Source organism: Lactuca sativa, chromosome 5 (genome assembly GCF_002870075.4).
Source record: "Lactuca sativa cultivar Salinas chromosome 5, Lsat_Salinas_v11, whole genome shotgun sequence".
Taxonomy (NCBI): Eukaryota; Viridiplantae; Streptophyta; class Magnoliopsida; order Asterales; family Asteraceae; genus Lactuca; species Lactuca sativa.
This window is the reverse complement of record NC_056627.2, coordinates 50,271,243-50,289,080: the sequence shown is the minus strand read 5'-3', so window position 1 is coordinate 50,289,080 and position 17,838 is coordinate 50,271,243. Positions and strand designations below refer to the sequence as shown.

The following is a 17,838-nucleotide window of genomic DNA, read 5'->3' as shown; positions in this document are numbered from 1 at the left end:
TGAGAATTTAAAGTCATTGTCCTACCCGTTCGGCTAACGACCCTCCACCGATCAAGCAAGCGGTGGGTGAGAGTGGACACCCATTAAGTCGCCATTTTATAGGCAACAACCTTATACCCACCTTATAGACCGGCTTCGTGAATGAGGCCTACTAACGGTAAAACGACTTGTTCTTATACATATACATATATATATATATATATATATATATATATATATATATATATAATTAACCATTAATCTTATAATAGTATAAGGGTAGAATTTTAACTTTTAAAACTTCTAGGGTATGGAATTAAAGTTTGTGTGAGACTTTACAAATTTCAAAACTTGAGGGCAAGTTTTGAACAATTCATAAACTTTTGGATATTCATAACTTATGAGTTTTAATTAAGTGTTTAATACTTTTAATGAAGAGTCTCTTGGAAATCCATAACTTGAGGACAAGTTATGAAGTCCATAAAAGCATTTATTAGAAAAACTCTTCTAAAGTGTAACTTATGACTTCTTAAAAAAAACATTTAAAAGAAAAAACTTTTGGAATTCCATAACTTGAGGACAAATTATTAATTCCATTAAAACACATTAAGATCAAGAATTAACTAACAAACAATTTGCAAATAATTCCTATGATCTAACAAAACTCATATGAACATGAACATCCACATCAACAATTTCAAGAATCATATGAACACATATAAACTTGAAATTTTGATTATAACTTTGAAATTGGTCCACCATCATCATTACCACATCAAAAACAGGTTTTATGAGTCCAAAACAGTTTAAGGTAATGATTCTAGACCAATTCCAGCACCAAAACTCGAAGATATGATGTCTGGGGTTCCAACTCGTCGAGTGCATGAACCAACTCGCCGAGTTGGATGAATTTTGTCTTGGACTCGTCGAGTCCCTTCATGGACTCGGCGAGTCTGCTGTGCAGACAGCACATAAACTTCGATTTTCAGCAATTTGCATCAAGTATTCAAGAAAACAAGCCTAGGCTTTGATACCACTGTTGGGTTTTAAGCAATCTAACACTTCCTAAGTGTGCATGCAACCCTAATAAACCTTGGATCTATGTTTTCTTCTAAAATACATGCAAATAGTAACTTCCAAGGTTTCTTCCTAACTAGCATAGCATAAGGATTATGAATCATAAAAGTACTAGTAGAAATACATACCTTTTGATGATGGTTGATTGTTTGGAGTTTGAAAGCCAAGCACCAATAGTGTGAATGCCTCAAATGGAATCACAAATCACCACAAACACTTGGAAAACTTTGAGAGAGTAGTATACTTTCTTGTGGAATCGGCCACCACTAAGTCTCACACTACTAGTGTCACATTTCTTGCATCATATGCTTCTTTATATAGTGTGCATGGTTAGGGTGAAACCCTAATAACCCATGTCTTTTCCTTTCCAAGGATCCATGGGTTAAAAGCTCCATGGACTTCCATATTAGCTTAGCCCATTAACAAATGAGTATTAGCCCACACTATATAAAATATAATAGCCCATAATTTAATCAGTCTTCTTTTTAATCTCTAAATTAATTCATAATTAATTTAAGACTAAAACTAATTAAATAACATGACTTCATATTAATATATTATAACTTATAATATATTAATAAACCGTAAGTATACAATTCTCATAAAATTATCCATAAATCCTTTGGGTGAAGTGCAACCCAAATGGACCATGCCGGGTCGGGTCAAGTATGTACCAAATAAGTTATGGACTTAGACACCTTATCCAACACATCCAACTCGTCGAGTTCCTCCTAATCTTCATACTACTCGCCGAGTCTATTCAGTCCTTCATACAATCATAAGCTTTTTGAGTCATGCAGGGGCTCCAAACTATAGATCCACTCTTCCATGGCTTATTCCTTACGTAAAGTTGCAAACTTTACGTATAACTAAGGAGATCTAGGCTCAAAACACTCTAGGGCTAGGTTTTAAGACAAAAGGGCTTTACCAACTACTCAATAACTGATGCTTTACGACATTTAGGACCATCCCAACACTAGATCTGAAGTGGCAACCTCATATCTAAGCCCCAAACCCGAAATAGATCTCGAACAACCATAAAATCCCCAAATCTCATAACAAAAATAGACCTAGATGCAAAGGAGGGAAGATAACAACTTATTACCTCCAAGATGAGCACAAACTGAAGTAGATCTCGGATCTACACCTCTCCTTTGAAGCAACCCTCTTGATCTTCAAGTTCCTTTCAAAGATTCCCTCCTCCAAATCTATTTTCTCTCAAATGATGGAAGCTCACACAAAATCTAGGGTTTACAGGCTCTCTAGGATGATATGGAGGCTGAGAAAGGGACATAACACCCTTTATATAGGGTACAACCCCCGGGATTAGGGTTTTCTCCGTCCAGCACCAACTCGTCGAGTCCAAGCTTCCGACTAGGCGAGTTGGTCACTTAATCTGCGACCCAACCCCGCTCCGACTCGGCGAGTAGGCGAGCCTACTCGTCGAGCCCCTTCTTCAAATTGCTCTTTCATTCCTTAAATCATACTTTTGAAATTTGAGATGTTACACAGGAGATGTCAACAAAATGACTCTCGGTCAAATTGATTCTGCTCACCTCACAGTGATGTTTACAAGGGCCAAAGGTGAAATATTCTTGTTTGCTCTGGTGGACAAACACTTGTTTTCTACTGGCTGCCTGGAACACATTATCAATATCATTCATCGGTGCAAGGCGAATCTGAGTCTGATAAGAAGAACTTCACAGACATGCTCTGGTGGTACATCACTTTTCGACAAACTCTTTGGCCATCATACCGAGCATGTTCAAGACTATCAAGAAGTCTGTTGCAGATCAACCGAAGTGAGCTCTCGGCTCCATTGGCTCAAAGGGGTAGATTGTTGGGTATTATGTGTTGCGTCATGGGTTATTCTTTTGTGTATCCAGTTTGGGCCTGTCCATCTGTGATTATAGATTAGGGTTACGTATTATATAAAGTGCATGCATGTATGCCTTTATTAATGATTATTGATTATTTTTGTATTGCAACCCTAAACACCTCTACAGTCGAAGTCCTTAATCGAGCTCTTCTGAGGTGTTAAAGTTTAATCATACGACATCTTTAAATCCATTCATGTGTTCTTAATTACGTCTTTAATTATTTATCTGCTTAGAATCTATCGATCCTACTGGTGTAACATCCGGGATTTCAGGTATATTAACTAATCTTTTTATTTTGAGTTTTGAGAAGGGAATCGGCGAGTTGGTGCGTAGACTCGCCGAGTTAAGACGCGGGTTCTCATCCGGATTGATGTTTGGACTTGGCGAGTCACCTTAGTGGACTCGGCGAGTCTGCGACGTTTAATGAAACCCTAATTTCTCGGGTTTGCGGCCTATTTAAAGGGCCTTATGGCCGTCATTTGCGCTCATTAGTCCCCAGGGTGAAACCCTAGATCATTTGAGTGATTCAAGTGAGGGAAGAAGCCATTGTTGATTCTTGGAGTTGTTGTCTAGCAAGGGAAGAGAAGATCTAGCCAATAGGAAGCAAGAGAGGGGTGGATTCTTGAAGAGCTAAGGTCCAGGACATCACATCTGAGGTACCATTCGAATCCTTCTTTGTTATTGTGATGTTCATATAGATTTAGGGTTTTTGAACCCATTTGTGGCTAGATCTAGCATCATTATGGTCCCTTGGCGAGTTATGGCTCTGAATCTAGACCCATAGAGGTCCAGAGCACCTCCTTGCCCAAGCTTTAAGTGCATCCATGGAGGTTTTAGATTGGGATCTATGTATTTGAGGCTAAACCTCCATTAATGAGCTATATGATGCTTATTGAGCACCAAGACTCGGACTTTACGTGCTTAATAAGCTTAAGGGGACTGGATCTATGAGTTACTAGAGTGGATCTGACCTTAGAAGGTCGTTTGAAGTTGTGCATGGAGTGCACTCGCCGAGTCCAATCCCAGACTCGGCGAGTTGGTGCGGGTTGTTCAGAGACTTCGGACCAGGGACTGTGTAACCGAGTCGGGTGAGTGACTCGGTGAGTTGGAAGAGATTCAGAGGGAATCGGGTTCCTGTAGGGACTCGGCGAGTCCATGCCAGACTCGGCGAGTCAGGTTGACCGTTGACCGTTGACCGTTGTCCAGTGTTGACTGGTTTGACTTAGTGGTATTAGTCAGTCAGAGTCAAGTAGTATTAAGTAAAGATACACCTGTGTTGTAGGAGGACGATAGCTCGGGAGATCGAGCACTAGTGGTTGAGAGCTTTACGAGTTACCGAGACACGCGAGGTGAGTCTTCTCACTATACGTTACCTTGAGTGGTATTATGAGTTGACCAGAGGGTCTTATGTGTTATGTATGAGATTATGTGCTATTTATGAGATTGTATGCTATGTGTTATTGTATGCTGTATGACTATATAGACCGGACCGGAGGGTCCAACGATTTAGATCGAGCCAGAGGGCCCAATGAGCTATGACTGGACCAGAGGGTCCGACGAGCTGTGGGACTGGAAGGTCCCGCTGAGACATCTTGACCGGAGGGTCGGGTTAGCCTCGAGTGGCGTATTTGTAGTATGTGGTATTTTGGGGAACTCACTAAGCATTTATGCTTACAGTTGTTATGTTTGATGTCTCAGGTACCAGCGAGGACCGTGGGAAGGCAACGGCTTGACACGTACACACACACACACATGGAGATTTTCATATGTAGAGATCTTGGGATTTGTTTTTTTGAAAACAGAATTGATTATGGATTTTGATTGTGATGTGATACATTATGTGATTTTGGAAATGAAAAATTATTTTGAAAATTTACGGTGTTACAACTGGAACTTTGTTCCCAACACTTCTGCTATGGGATCAATCATATATGCCATAACATGTACCAAATCTGATGACTCGTATGCCTTGTGCATGACAAGTTGGATTAGATCAATTTGGTAAGAATCAACGAATCAAGATCAAGAACATTCTTAAGTGTCCTTGGAGGACAGAAGAAATGATATTGATAATATGGAAGAGATTAGTGTAAGAGTTACATTGATGCTAAGTTCCAAACTAATAAAGGCAATTTTGTTCACAGTTGGAATTCATGCTTTTACTAAATGGTGATATATTAGCTTGAAAGAGTACCAGGTAATACACTATAGTGGATTTTTGCAAACTTAGAGTATGTTGCGGTTGGTTAAATTGCAAAGAAGACAATGTGACTAAAAGATATTCATTAGTGACATCTTTGTTGAAATTCAATCATTGATGGTCCTTATCAAGTTTCTTGTGACTTTGGGTGAACTTACCTCGAGTATAGATCCCAAATCACACAAGCTCACATGACATATACTCAATATGTACCATCACGTTTGATAGTGATTCAGATGTGAAGACGTTATAGTCAATATGTCATATCGAAAGATAATCTTGTCGATCCATTCCATAAGCCGATGTCATTGACCAATTCTGACAGTCAGACAAAGTCAAGAGGCATTAGATTTGCAAATGAATTAACTTAAACACTCTTAGTTTACTTTGTTTTAAAACCCGAGAACTTTAAGCAGTATAAGTTTTAATTTGATTTGGCGATTATTAAGTGGTGATCTTAATATACGATGGATTTCGGTCATTTCAATTAGCATATCACTGCGTTCTCACTTTTGCTTGTTTGGAACCCACTTCCCGAGTATTAATTTACTCAAACGTCCACAGTCGGTCATACTCTTGGAAGTAAGTAGTGATTCAAGACTGTCATGAGTATTAGTGGATTGTCCATATTAATTGGACATAGCAAAGAGATTGTGCTAACACTCTTGAGTTCTTAATAAAGATTTAAGTATTGGACCAACCCACACTTAGAGATTACTTCATGGATTCAGTCACGAGTAATTCTAAGACGATAATATCTTCTATTCTTCAAACCTAGATACATGTGGGGTTTTGCTTTATGATTCTGTGATGCATTGGTCTACTCCAACGCTAACCTTAACTAGTAGTTATAAAGGGTATGTCCATGTGTGACATGATGAAATAGACAAAAACTATGTAGTCAAAGTTTATTCGTTCCTTCTGCCTTAATAGGAGAAGCGATATCTATGGGCCCCTCGATGATTTGGTGCTGACATCTAAAGTGCTTGGTCGAGCCCTGACTAGAGTTGATATGTTCAATTTAATAGTCAGATGCAGTCATCACAAATCTATATCGGGAAACATAATCTTAAATTCTTGAGATTGACCATTATCCATGTCTCGAATTCATACAGATATCATAGAACGAAGGGATAGTTGATCACTTATCTAAGGGCTGAATCTTGGTTAGATCAAGAGTTCGGTAGTTGCATTGGATGGCTAACTCTCTGTTGATTATTGAGAAATATTAGTCCTCGTATAGTTGATGACTTGTCCAAGTGGGAGACTGTTGGAATAGTGTCCAAGGTTATTAACTATTGGTAATATTTCTAATAATAGCAGGGTCATTTTGGGTTGCCCTCAAGACCCAAATTGAGTAGAATAAATAAAGGAGAAATTAGTTTATTAATTATTATGGTTAATAATTAATTAGAAACTAAATGGAAATATATTTTGGGAATTAATTAACAGTTTAATTAATTAAAGGGTTGAATGTTCATTAATCGATAGTTGATTAATCAGGTACGTTCCAGAACCTTGTGGAATTAGGGTTGGATGAAAATCACTCCATCCCACATGGGATAGGAGTGAAATTTCGTGGTTATGCTCCATCCCACATGGGAAGGACTACTAAACCCTAGGAGGCATCCAAGGATATAAATAGGGCCTTAAGGATTTCATTCCTCTTTGCACCTTGGCTTGAAGTATTCGCCAACCCTTCTTCTTCCCTTTCTTAGGGACGATTTCTAACCCCTTTGGGTTTGTGAAATTGACCCTTGGTGTCATTGGGTGTGATACCATTAGAGGGATTCTGGTTTGGATCCTTTCATCCAAGCAACTTCATGGAGTTTCAAGATCTCAAGCATGGAGATCAAGGGCTATGTAAGAGGTATGTTTTCTTACTTATCTTCTAGTTTTCTAGGGTTGATATAATTAGCATGAAGCTATAGATCCATAGGATGCATGTACACTTAGGTATATCGATGTTTCGATTTTTCCGCTGCCTAGTTTTAGAGTGTATTTGATGCGTAGAAAACCCAAGATGTGGTGCATGGACTCGGCGAGTTGGGAGTCCAACTCATCGAGTGGAGGCACTTAATCGCGGTCACAGATTGGGACCGACTCAGGGAGTCGGAAGGCCTGACTCGGCGATTCGGTGTTGTAGGGAGAAAACCCTAATTTTGCAGTTTTCCCCTATATAAACATCATTAGCTGCCTCATAGCCTTCCATTTTACACCCTAGAAGTTGTTCTCGGCCGCAAACCTTTTGTGTGTGAAGAGAGAGAGCATTTGGGAGTTTGTCTTTGGGATTTTGGGGAGGATTTCAAGCTTAAAGAGGAAGTATCAAGGGAGGAGCACTAGATCGAGTATCTATTTCGTGTTGGGCACCTTATTGAGGTATTAATCTGTTACCTTAAAGCTTAAGCTCTTAGATTTCTTTTGGAAGATTATGGCCATCCTTGAGGAAATGTAACCAAATTTGGATCTGGACCTATCACAAGGATATGGTTCCAGATCTGGATCTTCTTAGGTCCCAAATGTCATAAAGTTGTCTCCTTGGTGCACCATAATTCTGATTCATGCATTAAGGACTTGTAAGAAGCTTGTTGATGTGGTTTTGGCATTATGAGACTTAGTATGAACGTAAAGTTGGCAACTTTACGTGGTATTATCACTAGGAGAATTTGGATATGAAGTTTGGGACCTTAAATCCCACTGGAAAGGACTGAATACGTGGATTGTGTGTGGGGTATGCTCTGGGGTACTCACTAAGCTGCATGCTTACGGTTTATAGTTTTGGTTTCAGGTATCATCGATTTGGAAAAGGAGGGCTCGGATTGATCGCATTGCACACACCTATGATTCCACAATGAATGATTTTGGGACGAACTCTGATAAATGTTTTACTTAATAAGGATTTGACATGTTTGAAATAAAAGGTATCAATGTTTTAGCTATAATAAAAATGAAAATTTATCTCTGATTTTTGGGTCGTTACATATGTTAATAAGCATGTTATGCTTAAAAAATAAAAAAATGTCAAGTTTAACAAAATCTGTAGACCATTTTTGTAAATTAGGCGAATTCCCTAAAATCTTATATATATATATATATATATATATATATAAGAAATGGACCAAAAGTGTCTACTTCAACAAAATCTAGTGACCATTTTTGTAAATTTGACCCAAAGTTTACTCTTCATAAGCAAGTTATACTTTTCATATGTATATATATAAGAAATGGACCAAAAGTGTCTACAACAAAATCTAGTGACCATTTTTGTAAATTTGACCCAAAGTTTACTCTTCCTAAGCAAGTTATACTTTTCATATGTATATTAATATATATAACTAGAGGATGTGCCCTTGCTTTGCTAGGGGTCGGGAAATTTTCTATTGTTTTCTTGGTTGTTTCAGATTTCACAGTTCGTGTTTGTTTATGGGACAATTTTTTAATATATACATAAGGGACGAAAGTTGACAAAATATAGAAACTATGGTGGTTAGATGCTGAAAAACAAATGGTGTAATATTAAAGAATAAGGGACCAAAAGTATTAACATGACAAACAATTGTTGTCAAAGTTTAAAGAAGAAAACTTTACTATTAAAAAAAAGGTCCAATAGGAATTAGTTATTGTTCCTAGAGGAACACTCTATTAATCTATATATAAATACTAAACTCACTAAGCTCTCCGAATCTAACCCATAAATTTTTCAGATTAGTAGCATATTAATAGTTAGGAGTGAGCAAAAACCGCACCGCAACTAAAATTAATCGCAAAAACCGCATAAACCGCAACTGATAAACCGCAACCGCAATAAAAACTGATGGTGAGGTTTTCTGTTTTTCAAAAACCGCAAATTTGCGGTGCGGTGCGGTGCGGTTATTAGTTTTCAAAAACTGCAAAAAAAAAACCGCACCACACCGCATAAATTATATATAATTTTTTTTATTAATTATTAATATATTAAATATTAAAAATAAGACAAGTTTCAAGGATGAAAGATGAATAAAATATTAGAAGACAACAATGTTATTTTTTGCTATGTTTAACTTTGAAAAATAGTGATATTAGACAATTTTAAGATATTTATTGTTAATTATTATTGATTTGACGTTTTTAAGATATTAGTTGTTTGTGATTTAAGTTAATTGTCTTATACCTTATGGTTTTTTTTATTATTACAAGTAAATATGTTTAAACTCTTAAAACCATTTAAGCTCTAAATTGTGGTTAAAAACCACAAAAAATAACCGCACCAAATCCATGCGGTTAATAACCGCAACACAAAAAAAAAAACAAAACCGCACCGCAAAAATAACCGCACCTAGCGGTTTTGAAAAATGATTAACCACATTTGTGGTTAGTGGTGAGGTTTTGGCTAATAACCGCACCGCGCTCACCGCTATTAATAGTATGAATAAAGATTGAGAAGCCAAAGGAAATTTAGAAGACAAATTTTGTGTAAGTTTACTATAAATCATTGTATGTTTGATTTGGAATGTTACATTCTCGTATGTTTTCTAAACTATATGTTTTCCAAAATATATATATATATATATATATATATATATATATATATATATATATATATATATATATATATTCTTTTTTACCTTTAAATCAAACCTATTTAAACCTTTTAACCCTTACAAACTTTTATATCTTTCTATTACTTTTCCTCTAAAAAAATTATAAAATGTTGTTATCTGATTCTTCTGAAGAATTTGAAGTTATGTTGAATGTTGTTGTCACTGCTGTTAAATTGGCGGAGCAAACGTATGAAGTTGCATGCAATAGCTTAGCCGAAAGTGTTGAACGGAGAACACGGATATATATTTATAGAAATCATGAAGAAGCAAACTAACGTATGATACAAGACTACTTTCACGAGAAGACCACTTTTCAAGGGTACTACTTTCGAAGGCGCTTCAGAATGTTTAAACATTTATATGAACGTACAGTCGAAGATTTAACTAGGGAGTGCAGTTTTTTCCAACAACGTCCCGATGCTAAGGGTAAACCCGGTTTCACTCCCTTCCAAAAATGTACAGCTTCACTTCGTTAATTAGCATATGGAATCACGCCAGATGCCTTGGAATAGAGTTTTAGGATGTCTGCTAAGACTGCACGAGATAGTCGCCATTAAATTTGTGAAACTGTTATTCAACTTTATGGGCCAAAATATCTACATAATCCTACACGCAATGACATCATATAATTACAAGCTCATCATGCTAACGTACATGACTTTCCTGGAATGATAGGAAGTTTAGATTGTCTCCATTAGGCATGGAAAAATTGATATATCTCACACCATGGTCAATATACCCGAGGTGATCATGGTCACCCAACGGTCATATTTGAAGCAGTGGCGTCACATGATCAGTGGATTTGGCATGCTTTTTTTGGTTCTCTTGGTTCGATTAATGAAATTAGCGTTCTTAATTGTTCACCTATATTTAATAACATATATAACGAATCTGCACCAGATTCTTCTTTTCAAGTGTGTGGAACACCATATAAATATGATTATTATCTAGTTGATGAGATCTATCCTAAGTATGTAGTTTTTTTAAATTGTTTGCGTGTCCACATGATTCTAGACGGAAAAAATTTAAGAAAGCTCAAGAAAGAGCTAGGAAGGATGTCGAACAGGCTTTTGGAACTCTCAAGAAACGTTGGTTCATATTGAAAAAACCAACAATTTATTTCGGCGAAAAAAAACTTCAGGAAGTCATGTATTCATGTATAATATTGCATAATATGATTATCGAAGACTAAGGGAGAACGATATGTGTGTATGATGAGCAGGAAACCATCCCCGAGACACAACCAATAGAAATTGGTGGTGACAAGTACATGGAAAAGAGACCAGAAGTTTGTTCCAATGAAACATTTCACAATCTTCGCATGGACTTTGTAAAACACATTTACGGGATTCAACATGTTAACCTCAATTTTGATCCCCTGGATGACCCGAAAGACAAGTTCTCAGATAGCGACTTCATGTGGTTCGTCTACGTGGAAATGTGGCAAAATGAAGGAGTGTTGTACCATTTCCTCTAGCCTAATGTCTTCTCTATGACTTGATGTTTGTAACACCAATATTTTGCTATGTCCTGTTTTTGGATGTGAAGTTCCATATTTCAACAACATAACTTGTACCTTTGATCTATCCGAGTTGCAATGTTCAAGATCAACCTATGGAGTTATCCAAACCATCAAGGCCAACTCATAAGATGATGAAGGATTTAAGGTACAAAGACTCTTAGTACATTGGTGTCGAAGGCATATAGATATAGCAAAAATATTATTTTTGTAATTGGTTGTATGTTTAAACGCACAAAAGATATCTATGTCATGTCTTTTTTGACAAAAATATTTTCAACACAGATGTTTTGTACTTTGCATTAATGTTTGTGTGAGTCTTTACTAATCATATTAAACATCTTACAACATTTGTAGGTTTATTTTAAAGATTCATAAGTACTATCTCCTTAGGATTTTTTATTTCAAAGAACTGTCCCCGTATAAAGGGATTCAAGATTATGTTCCACAGTGTTTGAGTGTTTTACATTATTGTCTTGTTTTTAATTTCGTCTAACAACATGGCAATTTCTACTCCTTTCTTATAATCAGGTCTAATTGAGAAGGATTTATCTGATTTCTGGATGAAACTTGGCAATTATAATAATAACAATTGAATTTATTTTATCGTAATTAATCGACATATAATTCTCAATATTATTTGTCGGTTTCTTTGCGTGCCTGTTGGTTCTGATTTTCAACATTAGATCCACATCAATTTTTATCTCTCATCTTTTTTATATTTCCCAACCAAAAACATTCAGAACCATCTTTCTCAACCCACTTAATTTTTAATTTTAAAATAAACACAAACGAATAAAAATTATACAAAACTAATTTATAAAATATTAAAAACATACAAAACTAATTAAATACATATAATTTTTTTGGTACAAATATAAAAACATAATATACAAGTGATCATTGCATGGTTAAAAATGGTGTTGGCGGATTAGGAGAGCAACATATCCATCCACCACTTTCAACCAGTTGATAAAGAAATGGTGTCAACAGTACATCCCCTTTTTGTCATAACTTCATCCTCCCTAAGGAGAAAATAACCAATCATTCTTCAATAGTTTTTGTTTACATTTTCTAAGTTTGCGAAAACTCATGTCATTGCAAAAAGTAATAAAATTCGTAAAATTGCGAAGTGGTTTTTGCGAAATTGGTGTAGAAGTTATTTTGCGAATTTGCGGTGAGATTTTTGTGGAGTTGGTGTTAAAAAGTTTACTTCACTAATTCAAATTTCGATAGAAATTAAAAAAGTTGTTTTCTATTGATATGGACCTTTTATATATATATATATATATATATATATATATATATATATATATATATATATATATATATATATATATATATATATATATATATATATATATATATATATATATATATATATATATATATATATATATATATATTTTTAATGAATAACTATATTTATTAAATATTTTTATCAAATCTATTAAGAATGATATACCGAGCAATGCAAATATGCATAACTATTTTTACATATAGAAATGTAAATACATGAAAAGTAGATTAAAAATAGACAATAAAAACAACATTAGATTTTTGTTGTTTGATTATTGACGCACACATCTCTAAGAATTCAATGATCATACTTAAGGCTGACTTTTAAATTCATAATCCATTGCTATCACTAGAATGTGGGAAGAATAGCAATGATTCTAGCAAACAAACAAAAAAGCATTCGTGTCTTAATGAGTTTTATACACATCAGGTGCTAACCTCGGCCTTGGGTGCACCATCAATGGTGCAGCCCTTTGAAGGGTCAACCCATAGGCTTCTTCCATGTTGAGGTCCCTCGGATCTAACCCATTAGCCAACTCCCAATCAAAGGCTTGAACAAGTGTTGCAGTGAGCAGTTGGACCATTCTCAACCCTAGGCTCATCCCCGCACAAATCCTTCGTCCTGCTCCAAATGGTATCACTTCAAAATCATTTCCTTTGACATCAGCATTAGGCTTTTCTCCCCCGGGTAAAAATCGGGCGGGCTGAAATTCAAGCGGGTCGGTCCACATTTTTGGGTCTCGGGCTATGGCCCAAACATTAACAAGGAGTGTGGATCCTTTTGGAATGTTATATCCATTGATCTCACAACTCTCGGATGCTATTCTTGGTAAGGAGAGTGGTGTGGATGGGTGTAGCCTAAAGGTTTCCTTCACAATGGCTTGAAGGAATGTTAGTTGATTTAGGTCCAATTCGGTTACAAGCCGATCTTTACCAACTACTATGTCCATTTCTTGTTGGGCTTGTTTCATTAACTCTGGATGGCGAATGAGTTCAGCTATGGCCCATTCTACAGTACTAGATGATGTGTCTGTTCCGGCAGCGAATAAGTTCTGATAAAATAATTATTTAGACACGGGATTGAAATTCATTAAAAGTGTATCCCTATATTTTTATTAAATTTTAATCTATTTCATTAAATGCAAGAAAACGATTTTAGATAGAAAGGACAAGGGAGTTGGTGTATAGCAAATAGATCTATACAGAGTATAATGAAAAATTCAAACCAAATACTTTCATTATAGAATAGAATATGATAATATATATATAGGCTAAAAATCCTACCATCTTAAAGATTTTCACGTGCTGAAACCGGTTTTGAAACGAGGGTTTTCCAATTATGTTTAGAAAAATATTACCCCTACACCGTAGTACAACTAAAGATACTTTTTAATAAATTATGTTATTTATATCGAGATTATTTATTATTTGGCCAAAAATACCAAGGATTAGAAATTAGAATAGAATAAAGAGAAACGTACCAGAAGCAAAGCTTTAATTTCGATGTCTGAAAGCTTCCCTCCCTCTCCATCGGCATCATCTTTGAGCGAAATCAAGGTACTCAGCAAGTCGACGTGACCCGACGGGCCGCCGCTACCAGTTTTATGTTCTTCAAGGATCGTGTTAAGGAACGAATCGAATCGAGCGTGGAGTTTCTTCATCTTTTTCGTGATGCCTTGCAGGTCAAACCAGTCAAGCGCCGGGATGAAGTCACCGATGTTGAATTCTCCGGCTAACACCATCAGTTCAACCACCATATCCTTGAACTCATCTGCCTTTGGATCTCCGCCGCCGCTTCCATCGCCAAATACTCTTCTACCTAACATAACTCGTGCCAATGCGTTTGTGGTGCACACATTAAGTAGCTGGCCTAATTTGACCGTGGATTTCCCGGCACCGACTAAAGCGCGCGTGAGTATCGCTACCTCCTCCTGTCGATAACAAAATATCCACATCGGAACAGGAATCACACAAGTTTCGAATCAAACCAGATGATATCGCAAAAGTGAAAGTACAAAACCTGCCGAACGTGACGGAAATCATCAAGCGATTTGGCAGAAAACAGGTGCACTGAGCAAATCTTCCGAAGCATCCTCCACCGCGGACCGTACGGTGCGAACACCAGATCCTGATAATTATACGCCATATGTTTAGCTCCGGAGTTCGGTGGTCTGCTAGCGAAATTTGCGTCATGAGCTTTCAAAAACTGCGCAGCGACAGACGCCGACGCCACTACCACCACGTCAACAAAGCCAAGTCGGAGGTGCATCAACGGTCCGTATCTTTTCGCCAAAGCCGCCAGCGCGTGGTGCGGTATTGTGCCGAGGTGAGGTAAGTTTCCGACTATGGGCCATGGGGTTGGACCGGGCGGCAGGCGTTTTGCGTGACGCGTCCGCAGGTTTAGCAATACATACGCTGCTACCCCAGTGATGCAGGCGTAGATGATGAGGGTTAGAAGGTTCATTTTTTAACATATAAAATGGGAGCTCACTGCAAAAAGTGTTTGCGATGTTATAGTGTGAAGTGTGAAGTGTGAAGTGTGAAGTGTGTGTTATATAATTGGCGTTTGGAGAGTTGGTAAAATGAGCGGTGGGATCGATGGTTTTGATTCTTTGAATGTTCGAGTCTGAAACTGTGATGACGTAATACTCTAAATCGAAAATAATCGCGTTTGAATGGTGAGTACCGGGTAGAATGAATGGTGAGATAGAAGGTTTTGCATTTTCTCTGTCATAAAATCTGTGTACGTGGGGCTTTCTACACGTTTCAAAGTTCCAATTTACAAAGTATTTTAATAATAAGTTTATCCGCAATTTATTTTATGTAAAGAAGCTTTTGATTTTGATCTACCTGTTTGGTGGCACTTTTTATTGGGAATATGATTTATTAAAACATTTAGGTAATTAACAAAGTTTTTAAAGTCTTTTCCTATAAGGATATGATTACATCGGTTGTAGTATGTTATGTCCGGTTATAATGGTTATATGTGAATACTTTCAAAAAGTTTGTTACTTTGAGAATATGATTTATTAAAACATTTAGGTAATTAACAAAGTTTTTAAAGTCATTTCCTATAACGATATGATTATATCGGTTGTAGTATGTTATGTCCGGTTATAATGATCATATAATGGTTATATGTGAATACTTTCAAAAAGTTTGTTACTTTAGAAATATGATTTATTAAAACATTTAGGTAATTAACAAAGTTTTTAAAGTCTTTTCCTATAACGATATGATTATATCGGTTGTAGTATGTTATGTCCGGTTATAATAATCATATAATGGTTATATGTGAATACTTTCAAAAAGTTTGTTACTTTAGAAATATGATTTATTAAAACATTTAGGTAATTAACAAAGTTTTTAAAGTCTTTTCCTATAACGATATGATTATATCGGTTGTAGTATGTTATGTCCGGTTATAATGGTTATATAATAGTTATATGTGAATACTTTCAAAAAGTTTGTTACTTTGGGAATATGATTTATTAAAACATTTAGGTAATTAACAAAGTTTTTAAAGTCTTTTCCTATAACGATATGATTATATTGGTTGTAGTATGTTATGTCCGGTTATAATGGTTATATGTGAATACTTTCAAAAAGTTTGTTACTTAAATGTATATAAAAAAATACTTACAAGAATAAACCAAAAATGTAAAAGTAAATTACACGAATGGTCCTTGTAGTTTGGGGTAATTTACATGTTTGGTCTCTAACTTATTTTTTTTAACTCAGATAGTCCATACTATTTATTTTTGTTGCGTTTGCTCTTTGTCTTACTTAAAAATATTATTGTGCCCTTATTAGTTTATTTTTTAATTATGTATTTTTTTATATTTAAAAAATTAATAAACCCCACATGTTTTTATCTCCTCACCCTAAACCAGATACCACATTTGAGAAATTTAATATGGGTCTCACAAGTCACCATTTCATCTCTCATCCTCATCAACTTATACTTTTTTTCCATCTTCAGTGACATCGACGTCTTAATCATCCCTTTTTTTTTGTCTTTCAATTCTGGCGAACCAACATCACAATATTCTATTAACAATATTTTATGTTTTAACCCATTAAAGAGTGTCATCTCTATGGATTTCTCTCAATCGGATAAAAATCTAGCATTGGAAAGATTGTCTTACCCTCTTTTGTGGCAACAAGTTGTCGATTATTTTCAGGGGAATCAAATTACATCATAAGAGAATCGACAACATTTTGGATTTAATTCTTCATACTTTAAGAGAACCAAAATCAATCGATTTGTCTCCATCGTTGTGGATTTTGATGTTCTTCTTCATATTGTTGGTCTCCATTTTTTATATTTTTAGTGTCTAGTAAATTTAATTTTTTATATTTGATATCTTAAACAATAAAATTTTATATAACGGTTATGTGTTTTTTCCATGTTAAATCTAAAGTTCTTTTTTTTTATCAAAGTAGTGTATTTTAAAAAGATATTTACCAAAATGGTATAGTTTTAAAAATATTTACCATTTAGGTTAAATTTTATGTCAAATCAAAATAAGAAGGTAAGATAAAAAAGAAAATGAATTAACTTATCAAAGTAATTAACTTTTCAGTTTGTTCACATCTGGATAACTATTTTATTTTACACATCTAGGTAACGAATTTTTTGAAAATGTTCACATATGACTATTATGACCAAATATAACCTGTTACAGCCGGTCATAATAGTCATATGTGAACACTTCCAAAAAGTTCGTTACCTAGATATGTACAAAAAAAATTATTACCTAGATGTAAACAAACCGAAAAGTTAATTACCTTAACAAGTCATATTCCCAAAAAATTAAAATAAAAAAATTAAGCAAATATGAGACATTAATAAATATAAAAATAAACTTAAATATAAACATGATATTTTATATAAATACCAGGTCTTTTTTTGAATAAAATCTCAACCTTTAACCTCAAAAGACTAAAGTGCACAAATGGTCCATGTGGTTTGCTCAAAATTGTCACTTTGGTCCAAAATGGTTTGGACCAGCACCAGAGGTCTAAAGTTTTCATTTTGCTGTTTGTTTGGTCCAATTTGTTCTGATTTTTTTCAAAATGACGGATTCGCCCCTGTTAATATGATTTTCTCTTTTTTCTTAATTGTTTTTTATGATTTTCAGATTTAAAAAAAATAATAATAAGTGTGTGTGTGTGTGTATATATATCCCACTATTTCTCCTTCCTTCTTCAATAGCTCTTCATGGTTCTCAAGAACCCCTCATCTTCGACTCCAATATCGTCGTCGCCGTCAGCCACTACCGCCTTCAGCTCCACCTTCAG

At 35.5% G+C, this 17,838-nt stretch overlaps 1 protein-coding gene across 1 annotated transcript; it reads right to left on the bottom strand.

Moving 5' to 3' along the window:
* Positions 1–12,697: 12,697 nt before the first annotated feature.
* On the bottom strand, positions 12,698–15,200 carry LOC111891078 (flavonoid 3'-monooxygenase). Its single transcript, XM_023887166.3, has 3 exons — positions 14,555–15,200; positions 14,016–14,465; positions 12,698–13,586 (listed from the first exon to the last, which is right to left on the bottom strand). The coding sequence occupies exons 1-3, from the start codon at positions 14,996–14,998 to the stop codon at positions 12,942–12,944; spliced, it is 1,539 nt and encodes a 512-aa protein (XP_023742934.1). The 5' UTR covers positions 14,999–15,200; the 3' UTR covers positions 12,698–12,941.
* Positions 15,201–17,838: the final 2,638 nt, after the last annotated feature.

Bases quoted from the DNA above. Each gene is read 5' to 3' on its own strand.
- LOC111891078 (XM_023887166.3), bottom strand. From the start codon at position 14,998: ATGAACCTTCTAACCCTCATCATCTACGCCTGCATCACTGGGGTAGCA. The intron at 14,466-14,554 runs GTTTTGTACTTT...TGTTATCGACAG, and splicing joins ATTTCCGTCACGTTCGGCAG to GAGGAGGTAGCGATACTCAC. The intron at 13,587-14,015 runs GTACGTTTCTCT...TTATTTTATCAG, and splicing joins AAATTAAAGCTTTGCTTCTG to AACTTATTCGCTGCCGGAAC.